At 40.1% G+C, this 24,899-nt stretch overlaps 1 protein-coding gene across 3 annotated transcripts in view; it reads left to right on the top strand.

The window, feature by feature from the left end:
• The window catches only part of LOC130923279 (inositol polyphosphate-5-phosphatase A-like), a 370,235-nt gene that overhangs the window by 334,386 nt on the left and 10,950 nt on the right, over positions 1-24,899 (top strand). For all 3 annotated transcript variants that reach the window (XM_057848875.1, XM_057848873.1, XM_057848874.1), the window contains exon 13: positions 12,987-13,098. In XM_057848875.1, the coding sequence (XP_057704858.1) occupies positions 12,987-13,098 (112 nt within the window). The remainder of the gene's footprint in view (positions 1-12,986; positions 13,099-24,899) is intronic.

The following is a 24,899-nucleotide window of genomic DNA, read 5'->3' as shown; positions in this document are numbered from 1 at the left end:
AAAGCAATACATATAAGACATACCTTGGGGAGAAAAGGGGAAAAAAATCATAATTCTTTATTAAATGCTTCATAGAGTGAGTCATCTCAAATGAACTCATGCTGCTTAGAACAGCACACAACACAATGAGTTGCCATAGCACACTACAGACAATGTTAAAAAAGTTCAACGAGTCGGCGCCTTTGAAAGGTAGTATTTTCAAGCTTCTCTGGCAAGTTCAAAGCAGCTCCCTTGTCACTCATCATTAACTTTAACAGGCTGCAGCTGCCTGGTGAGAAAGAAAAGCTTCAGGAGGGAGAGTGTGAGGCTGTACATGATCGGATGGGACATCTCTATAAGATCCTGCATTTATTTTTTTTGTTTTAATTGAAAAAAAAATATCTGCAAGGGACTGAGGGCACGATGTTTGAAGCGCAAAGTAGCGAAGGATCACTGTACACACTTAGCAGGACAACAGTACGTTATTTTCAATGAATTATACCCACCTGAACGCCACGAACTGCCACGAACTGCGTGTGTGCAAGCCGTGAGAGTGGAGAGGACACTGCACTACTGATTGGGGGGAGCGCAGCACGTCACATGAGTGACTCAACCAGACACTGCTATGATGCAGGCCAACGACACATAAAATGTCACTAAGGCTAGGTTCATACTACAGGTCTTAATGCACAAATCCGATTTTTTGCCATATCTGTTTTTTTGGCGTGCCCATTCAGACTGCCTTTGTCCATCGGGTGCGTTCGAGTATCACGCATGCGCACTAATTCGCAGTCCGAGATGCGCTCAGCAAAGAGACCCGCATGCGCAGAAGCATCAAAACAAATTACACATGCTAGCTGTATATCATTCCAGAGTGATCATATTTTGTTTTCCAAAAAGAGGACACGAATAACACACATTAATAATCCCCGTTTAGTCTTATATTCAAAGTTTATGTGGACTGATAGAACGCATACACGAGCCTTGATGTGTGTGCGTAAAATGTCGTGGGTGCGTCAGTTTGCCCAGACTCGGCCATGTGTACAGTAATGAAATATTGCTCATTCGGCGCACACAATGAAAATCAAAAATTGTAAGGCTTATTCTTTCTTCATTTTATTTTTTTATGACTGTGTTCAAGCCCGCTTCGTGCTTAAAAGCAGAGTTAAAACTAAGCGCTAATGCCTACATGGCTGCCGTCCTTCATGCCTCTTGCTCTTTGCTGACGCAATTGCTGCACGAATTCCGATTTGGGAGTCTTGACAGTTCAGGCTACCAGTCACGTTCTGAAAAAATGTGGCCCAGATCAGATTTGAACCACATACGAAAGTGACTCAGGTCGGATTTGAAATGGTGCACTTCTATGCGACTTGTCTCATTCAGACCGTCAAGTTAATGCCTGACCCGAGTCGGAAAAACACGAAAAAATCGTATTCGTGCATTAAGACCTGTAGTATGAACCTAGCCATATTGTGATTATGTGACAGGAAAATATTGCACATTTTCATTTCGTTCAAAAACTGTCATGAGGCTGTTTATTTTTTTGTCTCCCAAAACATGTTTTTAGCTTATCGTCTCGTCATCATCATGAAAAAAATGTTCATTGACGAAATATTTTCATTATCGTCATTGTTGACGAAAAACACTGGATAGCACCACTCTGTTCTTAGGTAGCATAGGTGTTCGATGATGCATTTTTTGTTGTTGTTTGTTTCCTCTTCTATCTGCTTCCTTTCTTTCTGTCCCTCCTAAACCCCTCCCCGTTCGCTGCTTTCTCCTAATAAATAAAACCTAGTGAACAGCCACAATGCGAGTGTATCAAATTCCCATGTGACACATTAAAATTGTTCAAACTATAAGAACACTCAGTTTTCAAGTCTCCGTGTCTAAGCAGTTGAACAGGACGGGTAGAAAAAAAACAAACAAACTGGGGGAAAGGGGCGTACATGTATATGCATTTGTAATTATCCATTGTGGGCATTCACAACTACTTCACAACCAAAGCATTAACAGCAGAACTAATTAGCGATATGTTTGTCCGATTGTGCCACTGTTTCTGTTTCTTAGCATAAACGAGGCGCTTTGTCCTCTGACTTCACCTACTAGTCATTCTGTCCTGAATCGGAGGCCCTCTCTCCATTGATTAAGAAACACTAAAGTAGTTATTCAACAAAGCAGTGCTGTGTGTATGGCTTGTGAAGAAAAACAGCTGATCAACTGAACACGAACATTGTTTACAATCATCTGCACATCCATCATTCTAACTACTAGAGAGCCTGTGAAATTGGTGAGGGGCCATTGTCTCGATAATAGCTGAATAATGTCCACTGTCATGTGTCATTGCCTGGGATGATGCCACTGAAGGGAAGGCTTTGTTGAAAACAATCTTTGTCAGTATGGATTCAATTGAGGCCATCCGCGACTTTTTTCCTTTGCGTGGAGAAACTAAATGCTACACATGTCATAGCTGAACCGGAGTAAGCTGTGAGCAATGAGCTACTGATGGCATTTTACACTGTTTGTACTGCACTGTGCCAATGTTGTGCCTGTGAGCCTCCCAGCTCGGCAGACTGAAGCAAACATCCCGCTTTATTGATAGCATTTGGCTGATCTTTTGTGCGTCTGCGAGTATGTGTATGTTGTGTTGTGTTTTTCCAGGCCTCCCCTGACAACGCAAACAAACATTGCAACCGAGGCTGCGAGTCATTTCTGACGTTTTACCCGATAGAAGCCCTGCGAATATTGACAACCTCCCATTATGTCCGTCTGTGCCCTTGACCTGTCAATGATTGCTTTGATTTTGACAAATACAGTCATACCCCACTAGGAAGTTATATAGACTATATTAAAGGGAACCTCGGACTTAGGGACTTGTAGGCTCTATTAAGCCACAATTGTTCTCTTTTATTAAAATATATTATGAGAAACACATAGAATATTGCCATTGGTTTAGAAGTCTATTATACACTCACCAGCCACTTTATTAAGTACACCTGTCCAACTGCTCGTTAACACTTAATTTCTAATCAGCCAATCACATGGCGGTAACTCAGTGCATTTAGGCATGTAGACATGGTTTAAGACAATCTCCTGCAGTTCAAACTGAGCATCAGTATGGGGAAGAAAGGTGATTTGAGTGACTTTGAACGTGGCATGGTTGTTGGTGCCAGAAGGACTGGTCTGAGTATTTCAGAAATTGCTGATCTACTGGGATTTTCACGCACAACCATCTCTAGGGTTTACAGATAATGGTCTGAAAAAGAAAAAATATCCAGTGAGCGGCAGTTCTGTGGGCGGAAATGACTTGTTGATGCCAGAGGTCAGAGGAGAATGGCCAGACTGGTTCGAGCTGATAGAAAGGCAACAGTGACTCAAATAACCACCCATTACAACCGAGGTAGGCAGAAGAGCATCTCTGAACGCACAGTACATTGAACTTTGAGGCAGATGGGCTACAGCAGCAGAAGACCACGACGGGTGTCACTCCTTTCAGCTAAGAACAGGAAACTGAGGCTACAATTTGCCCAAGCTCATCGAAATTGGACAATAGAAGATTGGAAAAACGTTGCCTGGTCTGATGAGTCTCGATTTCTGCTGCGACATTCGGATGGTAGGGTCAGAATTTGGCGTCAACATGAAAGCATGGATCCATCCTGCCTTGTATCAGTGGTTCAGGCTGGTGGTGTAATGGTGTGGGGAATATTTTCTTGGCACTCTTTGGGGCCCTTGGCACCAATTGAGCATCGTTGGAATGCCACAGCCTACCTGAGTATTGTTGCTGACCATGTCCATCCCTTTATGACCACAATGTACCCAACTTCTGATGGCTACTTTCAGCAGGATAATGCGCCATGTCATAAAGCTGGAATCATCTCAGACTGGTTTCTTGAACATGACAATGAGTTCACTGTACTCAGATGGCCTCCACAGTCACCAGATCTCAATCCAATAGAGCATCTTTGGGATGTGGTGGAACGGGAGATTCGCATCATGGATGTCCAGCCGACAAATCTGCACCAACTCTGTGATGCCATCATGTCAATATGGACCAAACTCTCTGAGGAATGCTTCCAGCACCTTGTTGAATCTATGCCACGAAGAATTGAGGCAGTTCTGAAGGCAAAAGCGGGTCCAACCCGTTACTAGCATGGTGTACCTAATAAAGTGGCTGGTGAGTGTATTTAGTAAATGTTTTGACCTACGGAGGGCGCCATGTTTTTATACCTGCAATTGACACTCGGGGTGATGACGAAGATTGTCACTGTCACTTGAGGAATAATACCGGGTTACTGCAATTCCTTCTACGCGGTGAGGCGTCCAACACATGTGCTCATAGGTCAAAAGCAGCGAGCACTTACTATTTGTGTTTTTATTGAGTATTTTATTACCTTTTCACTTCCTCAAAATACTTTTTGAATGTGTTTCCCAGTCATACTTTTAAGGATTGTTTTTTTCTTGTTGTAGCTTTAAAGCAGATTGTTGATCTATTGACCACATTAGTCACGAAGAACATTTAAACAACCCTTATTTATATTACTACGTTTAAGTATTTTCTTAAGGCATCTTTATTATGTTCTGTCTGTATGCAACTAAACAAAACAAGTTGAAAGTGCAAGGTCGTACTTTGGGTGTCAAATTCACCTCTTGTAGGATGTTTGGCCGCTGTAGCTCATGGCAGAACACCATTTTTTTCGTACTCTCGCCTCGTCTCATCCCGTCTTTCCTGTTCATTTTGCTTTTGCTGCTCGTTTTGTGAAATATTGACAGTGCTGTCATGCTCATTTATGTTCCTCTCGGGTTCAAATTGAAAGAGTTGGACAGATGCCATGTTTATGTCGCTAGAGTCGTACTCTGGAAGCACGGCAGCATAACCATGTGGCGTCACAACCCTGCAACGTTAACAACAATGGCGACCCACTAGTTAAACTAATCTTACAGATTGTATAAAACGAAAACGTCAAGAGGGGTTTCGATATCAAATTATTTTAACTCATAATAGCGTTTATCTTTTAAGAATTACAAGTCTTTATATCCGTGAATTAGTTGTTTTATGATTTCTTTGCTATTTTGTATAAGGTCTATTTTTATTTTTTAGATATGAATCAGAAACGATGGTTTGATAGAATCGGAGATCTTCAGACGTGATGTTTTCGTGTAAAAAAAAATAACTTGGCAAACAGTATGCATTGAATTCCTGTAAATCATCTATGTTGCTGCAGAAGCTTGCGGAAAAAAATGTGAATGGCAAGCCCTCTCCCTCAATAACAGTGTGACACGTCCACACACATAGTGGGTAAGGCCTCATGCACCTCGCCTCGTTTTACTGTGTGAAAACAAACAGGCTGAAGTAAATGTGAGTAATGTGTCTGCAGTCAAATCAAACATTAAGCCCCAATCCAAGCGTGAATGAGTGAGCTCTTGATGGGCTCTACACACTCTAGATATGGGACCATACTCTCATGCATCATCTCAGATGATAGGTCAGCGCCACAAAAAATGGGCAAACAAACCAATCAGAAAATCGAAATGTCTACTTAATAAAATATGTTTTTTAAACGACTTTATTATTCTCGCTCAGACCTCATGGGTATCACAAATGACTGCAAAATAATTATCCAGCTAGGGTAGGCTTTAACTGACTTCCATAGCCCAGTTTATAATGGAGAATGAGGATCATATTTACATTTTTAGGAAAATAAACAATCAGTCTTAGTTAAATTTACTAATAAAAATCCTAGGCTAAGTGTTGTTTTATATGTACTTGGAATTCATATGTTGGCAAGATAAATACAGTGATCCCTCGCTACTTCGCGCTTCAAATTTAGCACCCTCAGTCTATCGCAGATGTTTTTTTTTTTTTTTTCCAATTAAAAAAATAAAATAAAATAAATACAGATGAGTTGTCCCGATTCAATCACTTAGGCTACGTTCATACTACAGGTCTTAATGCACGAATCCGATTTTTTCGTGTTTTTCCGACTCGAGTGAGACATTAACTTGACGGTCTGAACGTGACAAGTCGCATAGAACGGGACCATTTCAAATCCGATCTGGGTCATTTTTGTCTGTGGTCTAAATCCGATCTGGGCCACATTTTTCCAGACTGTCGCGGCGGTCTGTACTGTCCAGTCCCGCAAATCGGATTTAATGCAGCAATTACGTCATCAAATAGCGAGAGAGTCGTTACCGTAGCGATGCACCTGTGCGTTATTAGCGCCTAGCTTGCAGTGAACACGGCTTTTGAGGAAGGGCTGAGCTTGACAACAGTCATAAAAAATAAAAATGGGTTGAGGATAAGCCTGAGAATGCTCAGTTTTCTCTCTGTTCCAAGTGAGCAATATTTCAACATTGCCTCCACGGCCGAGAGTCAGGACAAACTGCCCGTATGTATGTGTGACGTGCACGGACAGTGCGTGCATGCTATCGATCCATACAAACTTTGAATATAAGCCTAAACGGGGATTATTAATGTCTGTTATTTGTGTCCACCTTTTGAAAAGCAAAATATGATATCCCTGGAATGACGGATGACGTCTGTCTTAATGTTTTCGTTTTATTAAAATTTGTAAAAATTCCAATCAAAAAATAAACTAGTAGCTCCACTGGCGAGTTATTAATTTATTTTTTGACTGAAATTGATGTCAATAATTACACCTTGCTCGCTCATTGTGCTGAAATTCATAAACTCATTTGGGCCCAAGCGCCAGCAGAGGGCGCCAAACACCAAAAAACAAGTAACAAGCGGACATTACACTGCTGTCATTTTAATCTGTTTCAAAGGGGCATGTTCGTTAATTGCGTCAAATATTTTAACGTGATTAATTTTTTAAAAAAAAATTACCGCCCGTTAACGCGATAATTTTGACAGCCCTAGATTAAATACATTGGTCACACATTTTTTTTTTTGGGGGGGGGGGGGCATTACTACGGGTTCTGGTCCCCATTAACCGTGAAAAACGAGGGATCACTGTACTCATGTCTTAAAGGAGTTCGGCGGAGTGAATTCAATTCAAATTCTGGCGCTACGTCAATTTGAAATTTCTTATTCCTGCTTAAAATCGGGAAACTTTGGAGAGGTCACACAATATATGGATTCTGGCCAGTGGTAATAAAGGCTAACCATAATTATTTCATCCTAACAGGCATATTCAATTGTGGATATCCTCAATAACGTCATATGACTCAAGCTCAGTAACTGCTAGCGTGCGTTATTAAGGACCTGTGTATGTATAAATTGTGTCATGCTTCTATACAAATACACGACTGTTAGTTATCAGCTTGGCCCATTAATTATTGTAATTTGTCTTTGTGTAGGCAATAAGGGTCTGATAGGACTGATGGCCTCCGGCCCACACACCCTCTCAGACCGTTTACCCACCGTGATAAATTTGTGAAGCCACTAATCGGACACGTTCATCACTTTAGCCAGAGCACACCATTCAAATGTTTGCTGTTGCATTAAGGCTTGTTATCTTCCTCGGAACCAATGCAGGGTGCGGTACAAAGAAAGGGACCAACCTATATAAGCACAGGTGCACAGAATTGCCCTGTAATTGCTATTGTCGAGAGATTTTGAATCTGCTTTTACAACCGCTGGCTGCCATCAAAAATGACAAAGTTTTGAATGTAATGGCTCATTTGCTATCTGGCGGAAGTTTATTGTTTGAAGGAAGTGAGGGGGAAAACGCCATCTTCTTTCAATCTCTTTCAACACCAAAGTGAACTGCATTTGGCTTGTTGGTCAATAAAATAGCAATAGTAATAGAGTCGAGGACCTGATAGGAGGATTGTTCACTGTTAAGACTGGGATCCCTCCCTCAGAAAGCAGGGGGCATTCAGGCCACCCTAAATTCAAGCAGCTAACCAACCCTTTGAAGATTTTTGCTCTTTTCCACCTCTTTCTGTTTGCTGTCTTTTTCTTCTGCTTTCTTGTATTTAAACTACTCCTTTCTTCATGCCCTTTTATCCCTGGATCACTTTTTTTAGCCTTTTAATTAGCATTGCAAAAGGACCATGCATTTTCCCAATTGTTTGATTGCTATTAATGCTCATTGGAGGCAGGGAACCTCTCTACAGTATTGCTCCGCAGGTCTGTTTGTTCACCTGGTAGGGGGGCCCTGAGCGTGTGCGTTTGGGTGAACGTGTGTGTTGGCCCTGTGTGTGCCCCCTTCTATAACCCCATACATTAGAGTACACCCCCTGCCATTACATTAACTCACAATATACAAAAATCAACAGCACACGTACATGAACAATGTTATAATGAGTATGCTTTTCAGTGAAAAGTAATTTGAAAATGAATCGGTCACGGTCAAGTGCTTCAGACACACTGTTAAATTGAATGAAAGAATAAATCAACAACCATCTTGTAATGTTCTTTGTCATTTTCTATCAACGTGATCGGATTTGTCCAGCAAAAACAGTGTTTTTGATTGATTCCTACAGTTTTAGCTTGAGTTTTGATAAGGGCCCGAGCACCAACAAGCGCGAGGCCTTATTCTTTTGCAAAGGATTATTAGGGCCCGAGCCCCAACTGGTGTGAGAGCCTTATTGTAATACAAATGATTGTTATTACTATGATTGTTATTGTTATTAGAGATGTCCCGACCGATCGGCATCCCGATCAATCGGGTCCGATCACGTCATTTTCAAAGTATCCCGATAACGGCGGTAATTAATTTTTTTAAAAATGTATCGCGTTAATAAATTTAACGCAATTAATGCATGCGCTGCACAACCCACTCACGCATTGGCGCGCTCAATCTGTAATGGCGCCGTTTTACCTATATAGAGAGATAAAAGGGAGCGTAAAATGAGTAGAGTGAATTTTGGCAGCCTTTGGAGCCTTTTCTTTTTATTGGCTAGAGCCTTAAAATCCCTCTCCCTACGATTAGAAATATCATGGGAGGTAATGTGGGGAATCAAGGTAGCAAATGATCTTTTCTTAACACCTTATGTTATTTCCCAATGCAGAGAAGATATATCCATTGGTAGCACTACGCACAGTCATGGTTCCACTTCCCATCATGCATGCCTACAGTATCATTTACTTAAAGCTCAACAAATACACTAGATGGCAATATTTAGTCACAATTTACAAAGTCACAAGTCTTTCTATCCGTGGATCCCTCTCACAGAAAGAATGTTAATAATGTAAATGCCATCTTGAGGATTTATTGTCATAATAAAACAAAAACAGTACTGTATGTCGAATGTACTGTATGTTGAATGTATATATTCGTCCGAGTTTTTTCATTTTTTTCTTAATGCATTGCCAAAATTTATATGATCGGGAAAAATTATCGGGCATGATTGGAATAGAATCGGGAGCAAAAAGGAGCAATCGGATTGGGAAAAATCGGGATCGGCAGATACTCAAACTAAAACCGGGAGCAAAAAAACATGATCGGAACAACCCTAATTATTAATATTCAAAATGGTGAATTTGGAATCCAGAACATGCTCGAAAACTGACAAAAATTTACAGATACATGCGGCTTTGCTTAAATTTCGATAATTTTGCAACATTTTGTCTCTTGCATCCATATTCCAAACCCAACAGGAAATCGGGTATTTTGGATTGAATGTGAAATTTTTATCGATTTACAGGGTGCACATTTGAGATCTTGGCACCTAGAGAATTACTTGAATTCTTCTCAAAACTGGTGAGACTGTTCATGAGACATATGAAATCTTAAGTTTTCAAAATGGTGTGTTTTTGTTCACGGGCCTGACCTGGGTGGGGTGCCAAAGTCAGCCATTTTTTGGCAATACACCAAATTCAGAAAATGACTAATAACTCCCTGATAAAAAGTTCAATCCATTTCATATCTGGCATGTATGTGAGGCATCCCAGCCTGAACACGACTGCATTGAAATATTACCCATTAGGCCTGGCGCCCCCTGCTGGGAAAAGAAAACTGACTTTTTTACGAGACCGGCTCCTCCTAGAAGGTAAATAAATCAGTTGACCTCAAACCTGTTTCATATGAGCCTTAAGACGTGTGTTCAGGTGCCTGGTGAAAAATATTGAGGTTTTGTTGAAGCAGAGGGGTCCAACAGGAAAGGGAAAATTTCTGTCGTCATTTCGTCTCGCCACAAATAAGACCTACAACTAATCTGCGCCAAATTTCCCGTGCTTGGTGAGAGTAGTTTCCTGAAGGGTCCTTTAGGGCTCATTTGCATCAACCCTACACCGCCAACTAGTGGCAACAGAAAGTCACTCATTTTACCTATACATGTCCAGTTCTTTTCAGGTTGGTCATTGTAGTTTCAAGACCTTTTGTAAGACTACAATTTAAGGCCCATGTCCGCATGTCTGTATGTTGCCATGACGACCCTTTGCTGTCATTAAAAGGAAGTAGATTTTTTTTCAGGGACTTTGGTAGCTTACAGACGCACAAAATTTGCCACACTTGGTCGAATTGGCCCAATTAGAAGATTCATTTTGGTTTTAAATTTGGGCGTGACAGCACAGCTTAATAGCGCCTCCTTTTTTTTTTAGGACTCTCTTCAATTGGGGCATTTTCACCTAGGTGTGTGAATGTATTTCTAATCCCAAAAAAGACGCGAGTTCCGAGCAAGTTAGGTTCTCAGGAGATGATGAGAAGGAGACGATCTGCCACCACCCTGACCTGTGTGCCGTCCGAGTTGCGTGACGTCCGAGTTGCGCCAAAGTGCGAGGGCCCGTTCAGTCCTGCTTGCAGGCCTAATTTATCATTGTAGCTGTAGTATTGGATCTTTCATTGTTTACCTTAGTCAATGCGTACCCAGGATGAAGCCGGTACTGTATTTGTGATTTTTTTCCACTACTGAGTAGTGTTTCAGCATATTTATAATTAAATTACTTACATTACATCTGCAATATCTTTAAAGAAGTAGAGGTACTGTACTGTGGGTTAGGTGGTCATAAAACCATGCTTGCAGAGAACACTCACTTTGTGTTCTGCTACAGTTAGCACATGTGCTATTGAAGGAGCAAATTGGATTGGTATTACAGTATGTAAGCTTCCCTTCCACCCTGATGAGCACTGGCAAACAAATTGGATCGGTGGTGTGTAAATCTGAAGCCGTTTGATGAGCCGAATGGGCAAATTGAATTCTCAACAATGTAAATCTTTATCAGCTCGCCCAGCGCCGCGCCTGCCGCTGCTTAAATCAAGTGATCATTCCCTGCTGTTCCAAGACACGTGCAATCTCTATTGGCCATTTGCCGCCGTACCTAATCTGTTTTTGATGACTGTGTAGGGATGTAGTCAAACATATCGGCAAACCCAGTCATCCCCCGGCCTGCAATTGCTCTCATTCTCGCTGTTATTCTACCCCTCCCTTTCTCGTTCTTACTCCCTCCACCAAACGCACTCACAACCTGTGCAGTTGGCAGAGAAATATTACTTTGATTAAGCAGTTCGTATGTGTTGATTCAAGAGATTACTCAGATGACTAGTCATGCTAATGGACCTCCTGTTGTTTTCTTGAAAATACTTTGCTCTGTTTGTGTTATAAAGTAGGTGATGTGATTGCGTTCAATCCTGTTCAGCTCTATGATTCATTGTGCATCTCACATATATTTATATACCCAATAGAGGTGTGACAATATATCAATATGGTGATATGCTCCCACAAAGAATCGATATACAGGTAGACTCCGGGTTACGACGTACTCAACTTAGGTGATTTCGACTCTACGACACCGGAGTCTCGTCCGCCATTTTGTCTTCAGTTGTTCTTTTTTTTTTTAGTCTCGTAAACAGGACTTTATTGTACCTTGCAGTATCTTATTTTTTACTTTCTTAACATGACGTGTTCGTTCATCTCTAAACCTGAAGCTGTTCAGCTTGTTGGACAGAAAATTACACAATTGTGGTTTTTGAAGCTATTAATACTTCTTTCACTTTTGACAATTCGTAAAGCTGTAACACACTTATGTTCAAAACGACACTCATTTTAACAATAGAACACTTGACCCAAAACAATTGCTGTTCAAACGTACATCTCGTCTGATCGATATGTAAATTATGTAAATTAAATTAGCCTTCAGAGGAAATCACTCACAGATAACTCCACAAACTGTAGCTCTGAACTTAATCACACATCCACACACAAACATATATTAGCTGAAACAACTTACAGCCTTATGTGGGCCAAACCAGACCACAGATTTGTAATTTAACTTGAAGTTGTTTGAGGCATGTTCTAAGTAGCAAAATGAATGACTTCTTACTTCGAAAATAATTTATTATAGCTTTCTGTATCAACTGTACAGCTTTACTCTTTTAAGAATATAAAATTTGTTTAAAGTTTGGGAGTCTAAAAACTTTTTCTAAGTACACAAATCAGGCAATGTTCAATCAAATAAAAAAGTGCTGCTAATTGACGTTTTTCCTCTGTCGGCTAATTGCTGATATAAACTGCGTCAATGACTCGTGAGTTATTTTTTTCTAAACAAACTAACATACATTTGATTAAAAATGCTATTATTATAATAATAATTATTATTATTATTAATTCACATATATTTATTTTACTTTAACTTTCAACGATGAAATAAATGGTTAATAAAACAATAATTAAACATTGATGTTTTTCTAACATCAATGAAAAGTAACTTCAGAACGAGCGTGTAGCGGCAATGAAGCAAATTTATTTTATTTTTCTTCACTTAATCATTTATACATTTATTTGATACCTCAAAATAATTCCAAACCATGAACATGTTGGCGGTGAGGCAATAGTGTTGCTTCTCGCCGTGTTTTGATTACGTTCATCACAAGAGGATACACATTTTTCAGTGGTAAACGTTCGGTCTTTTAACCAAAAACAGAAAATGCAATTTTAGCTGTTTTCAACCGTACGTTTTTGGCGCCGAATTTTCGATTACATCTCTAATAATTTTATTACCTAATTTTGATTTTACTATGTAAACGCAGTGTGTTTTTGTATGGTCTGGACTCTACTGAGAGCTAACGCCGTTCCTGGTCACTTATTTGGCTTATGTTTCCCTTCAGTTACCCATACAGTGAAGACAGCAATCAGGGGAAGCAGTACATGAACACCAGATGCCCTGCCTGGTGTGACCGAATCCTCATGTCCTCATCAGCCAGAGACCTGGTCTTAAAGGTGAGCTTCATCCTGATCATCAACACGCTTCATAAAGGCCATCAAAGTTAATTCAAGACCCTTTTGCATGCTTTGTATAGTACCTAATGAATTGCTTGTACAGTAACTGTAAATATTTGAGGTTTCGATGCTCCATTTCGCTTGATCTGTCACGTCACACATGGAAGAAGGAGGTCACAACAAGGAGTCTTGGCATACGCCATCCAAGGGCGTAGGTTTGCATAGGGACGGTAGGGACATAACTTTTCAGGATGCTAAAATTGTCCCCACCAACTTTTAAGCAAATAATATTTGCATTATATAATGAGTTCAGTTATATAGGTCATTTCGATTGTCTTCCCATATGTTGTAAGGATAGAATAGACCCTACCACTATTAAGTGAATTATTTTTATTATGTTTAGACTTACATTAATGTGCCGGTCCATTTTCCCCCCTCAAATGCATGTTTGCTTGACTGATTACTTGACCCCCCCAGCACCACACGCACACTCACACAGCCCCGACAGATTCATATCGACAACATGCCGCCTCCTCCGACCCTTTGAAAAGGAGGGATATTAGAAGGGTTTTTTTTTTTTCGGCCAGTAGCAGCCACTGTAAGCAATGTAAAAAGACGTCAATGTGCATCACGGTAATGAAATGCGGTGGCTTCAGAGTGCAAGTCCCTTTATTTAAAAAAAAAAAAAAAAAAAAAAAGGACGCTATCCAAAATAAAATTTATTTCTATAGCACCTTAGCACTTTACAGAAACCCGAAAGGTCCACAAAGTGCTTTACAACAACAATATAGTTCATAATAAATAAAAGGCAGGAAAGTATAGAATGGCTCCACTTCAGGGGGACACTGACATGAACATGTACATGAACTGACACAAAAACAATCTGAAATGAAATTAGGGCTGCAGCTATCTAATATTTTAGTAATCGAGTAATCGACTGAAAATTCTATCGATTAATTGGGTAGTCGGATAAAACTTTTTTTTTTTTTTTTATAGGTAAAGAGCAATTATACATATACAAGAGAAAAAGACATTTAATCCAATATTGAACCATTTTCAGTCAATCAATGTCTTTATTTTCGTTGTACATTGTTGAAAACAGCCAACAATTGCATCTAAGATGTGACTAGAAAAAAAATTCACTGCTTTCTCTCAAAATACTTCTAGACCTTATATATATATATATATATATATATATATGTGTAAAAAAAAACATTTTTCTTACCTAAAAATGTAATTACGCTTGATAGCACACATCACTTGAAAGCTACATGCTTTTCCCACGTGTTTCAATTAAGTTTCCATTTGTGTGAAGGTATTTTTAAGTTAAGTTTTAAGTTAGTCTAAACTGTAAGTACTGGTAGGATTTTGAGTTTTTGCAGTGTTCAAAATAAATGTATGATACCTGCTGTATTGGAGCACATTTATTCAGCAATGACTACTGAGCTAAAACTGACAGTTAGCTTTATTATGTTTTAATTTTACACCCTCATCACTCTACAGCGCTGTGTTTTTACAGATTAAATAAAGTCGGTATGTAAGACAGGTTAGCCACGCATCGACAGTGGTCATAATCAATGGAAACCTAGCCCTCCGAAGGGCTAACGTTACGTGAGCATGTGACAGTAACGTATTTATTAGCGATGAGATGGCGGCTGTTTACTAACGCTGCCCAGACGCGGCCGAGTCTGTCATTTCGCATCTAGTCCTAAATGCATGCGATATCTATGAGACGCATCGGACACTACCTGCTACCAAACTAGCATCATGCGGGCGTAGTTTTTAGCAACGTCGGCGTAGTTTGTAGCGGTTGTCAGCTGCGGTAAATTTTTTTTTTTTCCTTTTTATTGCTTCTTCCTTTACGCACGTGACGTCAGCACATTGTCCCACATTAAAAGTAGTCCGGGCAAAACGGGATGCTTAGAGCTGGCAAAATTAAACGATTCCTCGAGGTGAATAAAATTACTCGGATCGTTTTTTAAACTCGAATTACTCGAGTTGCTCGAGTATTCGTTTCAGCTCTAAATGAAATCACTCATCAGAATTTCATGAGAGTACTTTGATTCGAGTCTTCGGTAGTCTAGCATGCCTCAAATGTAGATTGGTCCTTGGATATCTCAATTGCTTTTTTCATACATATTTTCCCCCAAATTCCTTTACATTACAATACTTTACTTTGAGTCTGGGGTGCTCCAGTGTCCCTTACAAGTGGCTCCATTTTTGGATAGCTCCCCATTTTTTTAGTAAAGGGACTTCCACTTCAAAATGTTTCTTTAGTAATTTGTTAAAACAAAGGTTTGAATCGAACTTTGTATCACCTGAACCAATACACATGAAAGTATAAGTCAATACAGATTTGCATCGATCATTTAGCATTTAAGCATATCAAATATTTAGGTTCATATTCGTGAGAAATGTAGACTTGACCCCCGTTCAATAATTGGTTTGGTTATGCTGTTATATCGTCCCTACCAATGTTGAGAACAGAGGTGGGTAGAGTAGCCAAAACCTTTACTCAAGTAAGAGTAGCGTTACTTCAAAATAATATTACTCGACTAAAAGTAAATGTAGTCGTCCAAAAAATGTACTCAAGTACAAGTAAAAAATATTTGGTGAAAAGAATACTCAAGTAACATAGAGTAACATTGTGAGTAACTGCTTATACTTTGTTGGATTAACTTTTTTTTTTTAAACAATGGTATTTTTTTTTTTGAGCACAAAGTTATCTGTATGGACTTTTGTTATAATGATACTGTATAATAAGCCATTACATAACCACATTAAGCAAAAGAAATACAAAAAAATTAAATCATTGAATTCCGACGAGAGGAAAAAACATTCATAAATTAAGCATTATTCGTCCAAAGAGCATGACCGCCCTCTGGTGGAGAAAATTGTTCCGAGATTGAATAGTAAAGTAGTAGTTCCTTCATAATTACTAGTTTGAAATTAAAAGGATCATATCTCCGGTTTTCCGTGGGCAATTGGTGCCAAATAAAAACTGTGACAGAGGTTAAAATCCACGCTTTCGAGTCATGTTGAGGGCAGCGCTCTATATCAAATACTTCATTTTCTACGGTGCTTTAAAGACACCACGTGATTCAACAGGCTGGCGTGAAGATCGAAAGCATAGACTTTATAATAGTATTGACGGGTCAATACTATTGGTCATGCACTGTGCATCGCCTTCAAGTAGGGGGCCACTGTGCATCGCCTTCAAGTAGGGGGCCACCCTCATCAAGAGAAGCTATTCACAAACACGCACGCAGCGATCTAACGCCGGATTTCTGTTGAAAAAGTACGAAAGCTGTACCGCATTCAAACAGGATTTTCTCAGGAGTGATTTGTTCTAAGATTTAAGGTAATTATCATATTTTTCGTACCATGCATGCATTTTGAAACGTTGTGAAAAAAATCAATGGGAGAAATTAGCCGCTACTGCATTGGCATCATAGTTCGCAAAATTTACGCAAAATAAATGCTAACTGCACTTTTTTTTTTTTTTTTTTTTTTTTGCTTTTAACCAAGAATCCAGACCGTTTTACGTCCATATCTATAAAGAATTCGGGGATTTAAGCATTTATTCACTAGAATTTTCACCGAAAAAGCTGTTTACATAAGGCGGCCACTAGCTACATTTGCTAACAGACTAGCATTGTACTTTGACATATTTACGTAAAATAGACGCTAACTGCATGTTTTTTTTTTTTTTGCTTTTAACCAAGAATCAAGACTGTTTTACGTCCATAGTATCTATAAAGAATTCGGGGATTTGAGCATTTATTCACAAGAATTTTCACCGGAAAAGCTGTTTACTTTAGGCGGCCGCGAGCTATATTCACTAACAGACGAGCATTGTACTTTGACATATTTACATAAAATTAATGCTAACTGCAAGGTTTTTTATGCTTTTAACCAAGAATCGAAACTGTTTTACGTCAATAGTATCCAAGGGTGAAAGTGGGCCAGAACGGTCAGGAACGCAGTTCCGGTATAAAATTCAGGGCCAGAACGCGGTTCCGGTATAAGATTCAGGGCCGGAATGCTGTTCCGGTACACGATGCTTTGATTCCTGTCAAAACGCTATGTAAGGATTTTTTTTTTTTAAATGCCAAAGTGCCACACATGCATTTCATCTCCAAGAAGAAAACAATCTACCAACATCAGATTTACATACACAAGTGTTAACAACAAGCGTGATAAAGTGCTTAAGTAGCGTAATCCGTTTCCACCGGTATTTATTATTTTATTTTATTTTCCACGGACGGCATGGAGGTTTCCCCAGCTGCTGCAGTTATCCGAGTCTGACGATGATGAGTCACGTCAATGTGCGAATGCACGCAGCAAAGCAAAACGCCTGGACTCATTCATCCGTTCAATTGGCTGACATACTGACATGTGCTCAGCAGAGATAGTTAGCTCTGATTGGTTCGAATGTGCATGTTTTCTGGAACAGCAAAAAAAAAAAAGGTTGTTGCATAAAATGGATCACATCTTTAAGAGCAACGAAAGAGTTGAGGAGGCTTATTTATCATATTTAGTTTTATTTGCTCTGATGGGGAGGTTCAAAACAGCTGTCAATGTGCACTTTGGACTTATATTTGTTCATTTATGTTAGGCTACTTATTTCGTTATGATTTTGAAAAATAAAGTAAATGTTTGCGCGATCTTCAAAATATATTCCATTTCACTCTACATGATATAAGTCATTTGTACTTATTTATGTGAATGTATGTTATATATTTTTATTAAAAAAAAAAATAATAATAAAGGTTTACATTAGCTTAAATTTTATTATACATCCTATGTTTTTAAGAACTTATAATTGAGATTTGGCATTTAGTATGTGAGGAAATGAGGAAAAATAAAAATTAGAAGATGGAGGTTGGGGTTATTGCTGTTTTTGTTAACTTTTATTTTGCAAATCCTTGAAAAAATAGAATTTTGAATGAAAATCGGTTTTTGTATGTGTTATAGAAATAAATGTGCTAAAACAGTTTTCTTTGCATTTCAGTACTTTGAGAGGTTTGACCCCCCCCCCCCAAAAAAAAAAAAAAAAAAAAAAACATTTCTGGCTCCGTGGCGACCTTCACGTCAGGGAGTTCCGGCAAGAAATTCTTGCCAGTTTCACCCCTGATAGTATCTATAAAGAATTCGGGGATTTGAGCATTTATTCACAAGAATTTTCACCGGAAAAGCTCTGTGCCGCTAGCTACATTCACTAAAAGACTAGCATTGTACTTCGACATATTTACATAAAATTAATGCTCACTGCAAGGTCTTTTATGCTTTTAACCAAGAATCTAGATTGTTTTACGTCCATATCTATAAAGAATTCGGGGATTTGAGCATTTATTCAAAAGAACTTTCAACGATAAAAGCTCTTTGTCTGTGATTCCACTTGGTCAGCTTTGACGGCCTCGCCAACAATGCAGGCCCCCTATTTATCGCCCCCGCGCCCTGTATCCCAACAATACATTATGAAGTCTATGATAGAATGGCAAGCTTGCGTCTGATTGGTAAAATGGAGTCAAGTGATTATTGTTGTGACATCTCATTGTTGAAATCAGTAGTGATACCCCAGTAATACACCAGGCACGTCTCTACTCTTGGCATTGCTGGCAAAAAAATAATAAATCTAATATGGAGAATAAAGAGGAACAATGTAACGACTTTTGTGTAGCCCAAAGTAGTGGGGTAAGAGTAGCGTCATTTATTCACAAATCTACTCGAGTTAAAAGTATAGCTTAGTAAATCTACTCTTAGAAGTACATTTTTCTCAAAAAGTTATCTAAGTAAATGTAACTGTGTACATGTAACGCGTTACTACTAAGCTTGAGAACGATAAACTGATAGTAGAGATAAAATTCTGTTATCGCGAGCACAAGAATCTGCTTCTAATGCCTAGTTCAATCCATTGCTTAATATGATAATAATTTAGCTTTTACCTCACATGCTACGCTTGTGTCACACACATAGATTGTGACCGCCGTCGTGGTTGCCTCAACTTCCAATTCATTTCGGCAGAACTGCTAGTAGTCGCCGTCATTACCCGATCGTCATGGGCGTGTCATAACAACGCGAGAGCTAACGAAACCACTGTAACGCACGCTCCGTAGCGTTTTCTTCACAACCCAAAACGAAACTAGTAGTGGCAACGAAGCAACATGCTAAAACAATGGACAGTTTGCGCACCACGCCAGCGACGTGCAGCGATTGATTTTCAACGCACCCAGGAAAACAAAAGTCGGACTTTGAAGTGACGAAGGCAGCCAGATCTGTTCGCATGGGACAGAGCTAGTGTGAAGTGTGAAGCGGTACAGAGATTGTGAGTTTTAACCCTGAAAAATAACCCACTACAATGGTGGAAAGGGCAGCACGATCTGCTGGAGATATTGTTTCCACGAAACGCAGTCTACTTAAACATGAACATGTGGATCAGTTGATCTTCCTCAAGAAAAATTTGCCCTTCAAAAGAGATATAGACAGTGATGAGGAATACAAAAATGTGGAAGCACAGGCATAAGTGAATGATTTTGCTGTGTATAAGGTTAAAGTAATGATTATAATTAGACCTGTCTGTCTCTTCTCTGGCTGGGCATCCGCCCTGCGCTCCGTCGCGGGTCGCTGGCTGGGCGCCGGTGTATCAGCGGGGTGTCGCCTGCACCGGCGGGGGACCCTGCCTTGCCTGGGGCTTGGTGGACCGCTGGGGGTCCCGTGGCGTGCCGTGCCGGTTGGGGGGCTGTGGCTGTGGCTCGTGGCCCGGGTGGGCGGGCGGTGGTGGGTGTAGGCGTTTGGTTGGTGATGCGTCCCCTCCTGCCATCCCTGAAGGCCGGTTGATGGGCGCGCAGGTGGCCCGGGGGACCACCCTGGGTCCCGGGGGGGGGGGGGGGGGGGGGGGGGGGGCGGTGGCTCCTTTGCTGGGCGGCGGGAGGAGGGATGGGCTGCGCATGGCCCCACCACCCCCCCGCCAGCCCTCCCTCCCCGTGCTGGCTGGGTGGGGGCCGTGGCCCTGGGTTGGCGCCCGCGCGGTTTCTCCGCCCGTCTGCGTGGCTGTCGCGCGCCCGGTGGGGCTTGCGTGCTGCTGGATGTGGTAGGGCATGCTCGGGTTGGGGGTTCCGGTGCCGGGATTGGCGATGCGGCGGCGTAGGGTTGGTCGCCAACGGGCTTACACTCATGAGATTCATACGATTACTGGGTTCTAGATCACAGAACTGATTTGTGTACACTCTACCCCTTTCAATCACTTAGCTTATAGTCTTATAGACACCCCCACCCCCATTCTCCTCTTTCACTGGCCAATAGGCCCCCACATGGTGTAAACCGGAAATACATCTCGCTGACGATAGCACCAGCATATTAGTAACTAGTTTAGATGTTCAATGTATTTCTTGTTGTTGTTTGTGTATGTGTTTCTTTTCTTTCTTCTCTTGTATTTCTTTTCTTCTGTCCCCCCATAATCCCTTCCTGTTCGCTGCTTTGTCATAATAAAAAGGTATTTTGAATGATCACAATGGGAGTATGTCAGACTCTCAATGTGAAACATTAAAACTGTTCAGAATCCGGGCACTTAGACTTCCATTCTCTGTGTCAAACAGCTGAACAGGACAGGTTTAAAAAAAAAAAATATATATATATATATATATATATATATATATATATATATATATATATATATATATACATATATATATATATATATATATATAGACAGTGATGAGGAATACAAAAATGTGGAAGCACAGGCATAAGTGAATGATTTTGCTGTGTATAAGGTTAAAGTAATGATTATAGATAGACCTGTCTGTCTAAAATGCCATATTTTTATTCCCCCTGTTATACCAGTGGTAAAGCATAATTTATTATTTATTCATGATAACACTAACAGGTTTAATTCTTTTTTTCAAGAGCTGCTGCATATAACATTTTTTGCTTGTAAAATGTTTACGTTGAAAGTTTGCACTTAAATTACTTACAATGAAATACATTAATTAAATTACTGCACTTTATTGTTGTCTGTCACTGGAGTTTTATTGTATTATCAATCCCATCCAACAAAATGACGGTCACATAGTAAGCCTTATTTTTTTTCTCTTGAAAAAATAAAACATAACATTGGTATGAAATGTTGTTTAATTTTGCTATTAAAAAATGTGGTCTTTTTTATATTTTTAAAATACTGTACAGACACACACAACAAATGTTTACTATCGTATCGTTTTCACTCTGTATCGAACCGTATCATTCTTAAACTGTATCGAATCGCTCGGCCTAAAAAATGTATCGATTTTTAATCGAATCGTAACCTGTGAATCTAGATACATATCGAATCGGCTTCATGCCAGATTTTCCAAACCCTAGTTTACTACCCATCTCTGGTTCAGCCCAAACCTACCCCTTTGATACCATACTATCAAAAAATCCTTTGAGCTCTTGTCTCTCCATAAATTTGTTTTTCTAAATCAGTGATGTGTTTGCTTGCCTGTCTTCTACTAGCACTTCTAATATCATCACTTGAAACTTGTGATACTCTCCCAAATGAAAACCCAGATGAAAACCATCACAGTGCGATCCAAAGAGCAATGCCCTATTTTAAATAAGACAATTTCCAACATGTTTTTCTATGGAAAAAGGTAATAGAAAAAAGTTACAATGACCAACAAAAAGCTAAGCATTTTAGATCCTTGTTGTTGGATTCTAAGCACGCATTTGGGTGTGGAGAACCAAACCTTGCAGCATTCAGCTGTGAAAAGAGATGCAGCAGTGTATTGTACACTCAACAGCCCGCAACAGGGGGCCTTCAGGAAGTTTGACTTTCTTTTGTTCACAACAAATGAGAAATTCCTTCCTGACCTTTCTTCTTGACTGACTGTAGCAACACTAAAACAATAACTATGTAACTCTAAGTTGGGCAAAAAAGAGTGACGGTCAAAAACAGTGGCGTCCACACATGTAGACGGCTGCGTGCCGTGTTAACGTGGCGCAAAGAGCTAATTGCTTGTAATGCAGAGGACAGTTAGTGTGTCCGCAGATTGGCTGATGATTCACTGAGCACACGCTGCCCGGCTCTGAGCATTACAGATTGTTGAGACATGGGCCTGTAAACAGGCCAGCGCGTGGCGTCATCTATCATGGCACGGTCGGTTAACTCGCCATCATGTTATTTTCTGCTTGCCGAGCCCTAACACGCCAAAGGTTGCCTGCTGGCTGCGCGGCGCAGCACCAGCTCCAGGAGCGCCGGTAATGAATGTTTAGCCGAGCGAGCGCTCCTCCTCCGCCGGAGGGCCCAGGGTAATTTGTTTATCTGTCTAAAGATTACGCAGCCTGAAAATCCACAATTTTATGCTGCCTTTGTAAATGATCAAATATGCCTTTGATGAATGTATGAGAGGGCTTCGAGAGGCAGCGGTTCGCGGCCGACCCGAAGACATATAGAGAGGTGCCAGTGCGTGGCCCGCTAGAAAAAGGTAGCGTGAGGTAACGCCACTGTGCGTGCTGACCCCACTCCAGCGTAGGATTGGTCTGAAGTTAATTTGGATTTGGCTTTATGGTTCATTCTCTGTCTCTTTCTTCTGAACCAACAGTGCACCTCACCATGTCAAGAGTGTGCACATACGCGTCTGTGTGTGTGTGTTTTTTATGCCTATTTAAAAACTCTTTAGTTCAACCAGAAAGTGTGATTTATTCTCCAGTCTGCAGATACACGTCTGCATGGGTAACAGCTTCTTTGTGTGCACCAAGTGAAATTGAAACATGATTTTCTCAGATAGGCTCCCAGATTACAGTGGCAGTGCATCGGGTTTGGAAGCAAAACACGCACTTTATAAATGACTACTGTGTTTCGTTTCATCCTCACTGCACCGGCCACAAGTTTGAAAGAGGATCGCAAAAGGTGTTTTCGGCTCAGTGGACACAAGTATGAGAGAGGTTGTTTTGGAAGTTGTGTGAAAAAGTACAATAACTTTAGCTTTGTATTTTTCAAAATCAAAGTGTATCTGCTATACCAGAGGGTCAAGCAAAACCAAGAGAAACAGGGAAAAGAGGAAATGTATACAGAGTGTGATGTATGTTGTTTAAAAAATAGATTATTTTATTCAACATACTCTTTTTACATTGTTTACTGATGTTCATACAGTACAATGGTTGTTCAAATCTATGCAGTTTCTGAACATTCATGTATACTAGAGATGTCCCGATCCGATATTTGGATCGGATCGGATGCCGATATGGGCAAAAAAATGCGCATCGGTATCGGATCGATTGACAAGGGAAAATTCCGTTCCAGACTTCCGATCCAGTTTTTTTGCAAGTCCGGTCCGGGTTTTCCAGCGCACCGATTTGCATATTCCTTTCCAGTTTTTGCTTCGGTTTCCCTAAAATCCAGTCCGCATTTTACGGCACACCTTCAACACACTACATTACCGTCTCCCAATTTACCGAGCGACTTTATTGGTAAAAATGTCAACTGTGTGGGATCATTTCACCTTAAAGGACGACGAAGAGGCAGAGTGCAACATATGCCACAATAAAGTCAGGCGTGGTGGTAAAGCTGTAATAGGTTTAATTAGGGCTGTCAAAATTATCGCGGGCGTTAATTAATTTTTTAAAATTAATCACGTTCAAATATTTGATGCAATTAACGCAGATGTCCCGCTCAGACAGATTTAAATGACGGTACAGTGAAACGCTCACTTGTTGTGTTTTATGGAGTTTTGCCGCCCTCTGCTGGCGCTTGGGTGCAACTGATTTTATAGGCTTCAGCACCCATGAGCATTGTGTAAGTAATTATTGACATCAACAATGGCGGGCTACTAGTTTATTTTTTTGATTGAAATTTTTACAAATTTTATTAAAACAAAAACATTAAGAAGGTTTTAATATAAAATTTCTGTAACTTGTACTAACATTTTTCTTTTAAGAACTACAAGTCTTTCTATCCATGGATCGCTTTAACAGAATGTTAATAATGTTAATGCCATCTTGTTGATTTATTGTTATAATAAACAAATACAGTCCTTATGCACCGTATGTTGAATGTATATATCCATCTTGTGTCTTATCTTTCCATTCCAACAATAATTTACAGAAAAATATGGCATATTTTATAGATGGTTTGAATTGCGATTAATTACGATTAATTACTTTTTAAGCTGTAATTAACTCGATTAAAAATTTTAATCGTTTGACAGCCCTAGTTTTAATACAACCAACCTAATCAAGCATTTAGCGAAATACCACCACAAACAATATGAGGAGTATGTTAAGAAAACCGAAGACAAAAAGAAAGGTCCTACACAACTAACACTGGCAGAAACTTTTGCTATGCGTGACAAACTGGCACTCGACAGTCCCAAAGCCCAGGGAATAACAAGAGTCACTGCCGAAGAATTCATTCTGGATGACGAGCCATTATCTCTCGTGAGTAAAGACGCACCATCCAACACTTAGAACCACAGTACAACATGCCCAGCCGTCATTACATCCTTGAGCGATTCGGCCGTGGAAGATTCGAGAACGATTCACAAACATCCAAATTCCGATTATTGAAATATGTCAAGTAAAGCGGAACTAATACACAGCGCGGTCTTCGGGACGCAATGAGAAACGGACCGCATTGCGTCCCGAGAGTAAACATCATGCATGTCATAGACCCGGGTAATGCCAATGCTCGACTCACGGCTTTAGCTCAACTCATGCCGATGGATAAAAAACACAAGAATACTTGACTGCTGCTGACAGCCGCTACAAACTACGTCAACATCGTTTTACTGTAGATAATAGAACTAGATGCATAATGACAG

Source organism: Corythoichthys intestinalis, chromosome 10, assembly GCF_030265065.1.
Source record: "Corythoichthys intestinalis isolate RoL2023-P3 chromosome 10, ASM3026506v1, whole genome shotgun sequence".
Classification (NCBI taxonomy): Eukaryota; Metazoa; Chordata; class Actinopteri; order Syngnathiformes; family Syngnathidae; genus Corythoichthys; species Corythoichthys intestinalis.
Note: the sequence above shows the minus strand (reverse complement) of the source record. Positions and strands in the feature narration are given on the sequence as shown.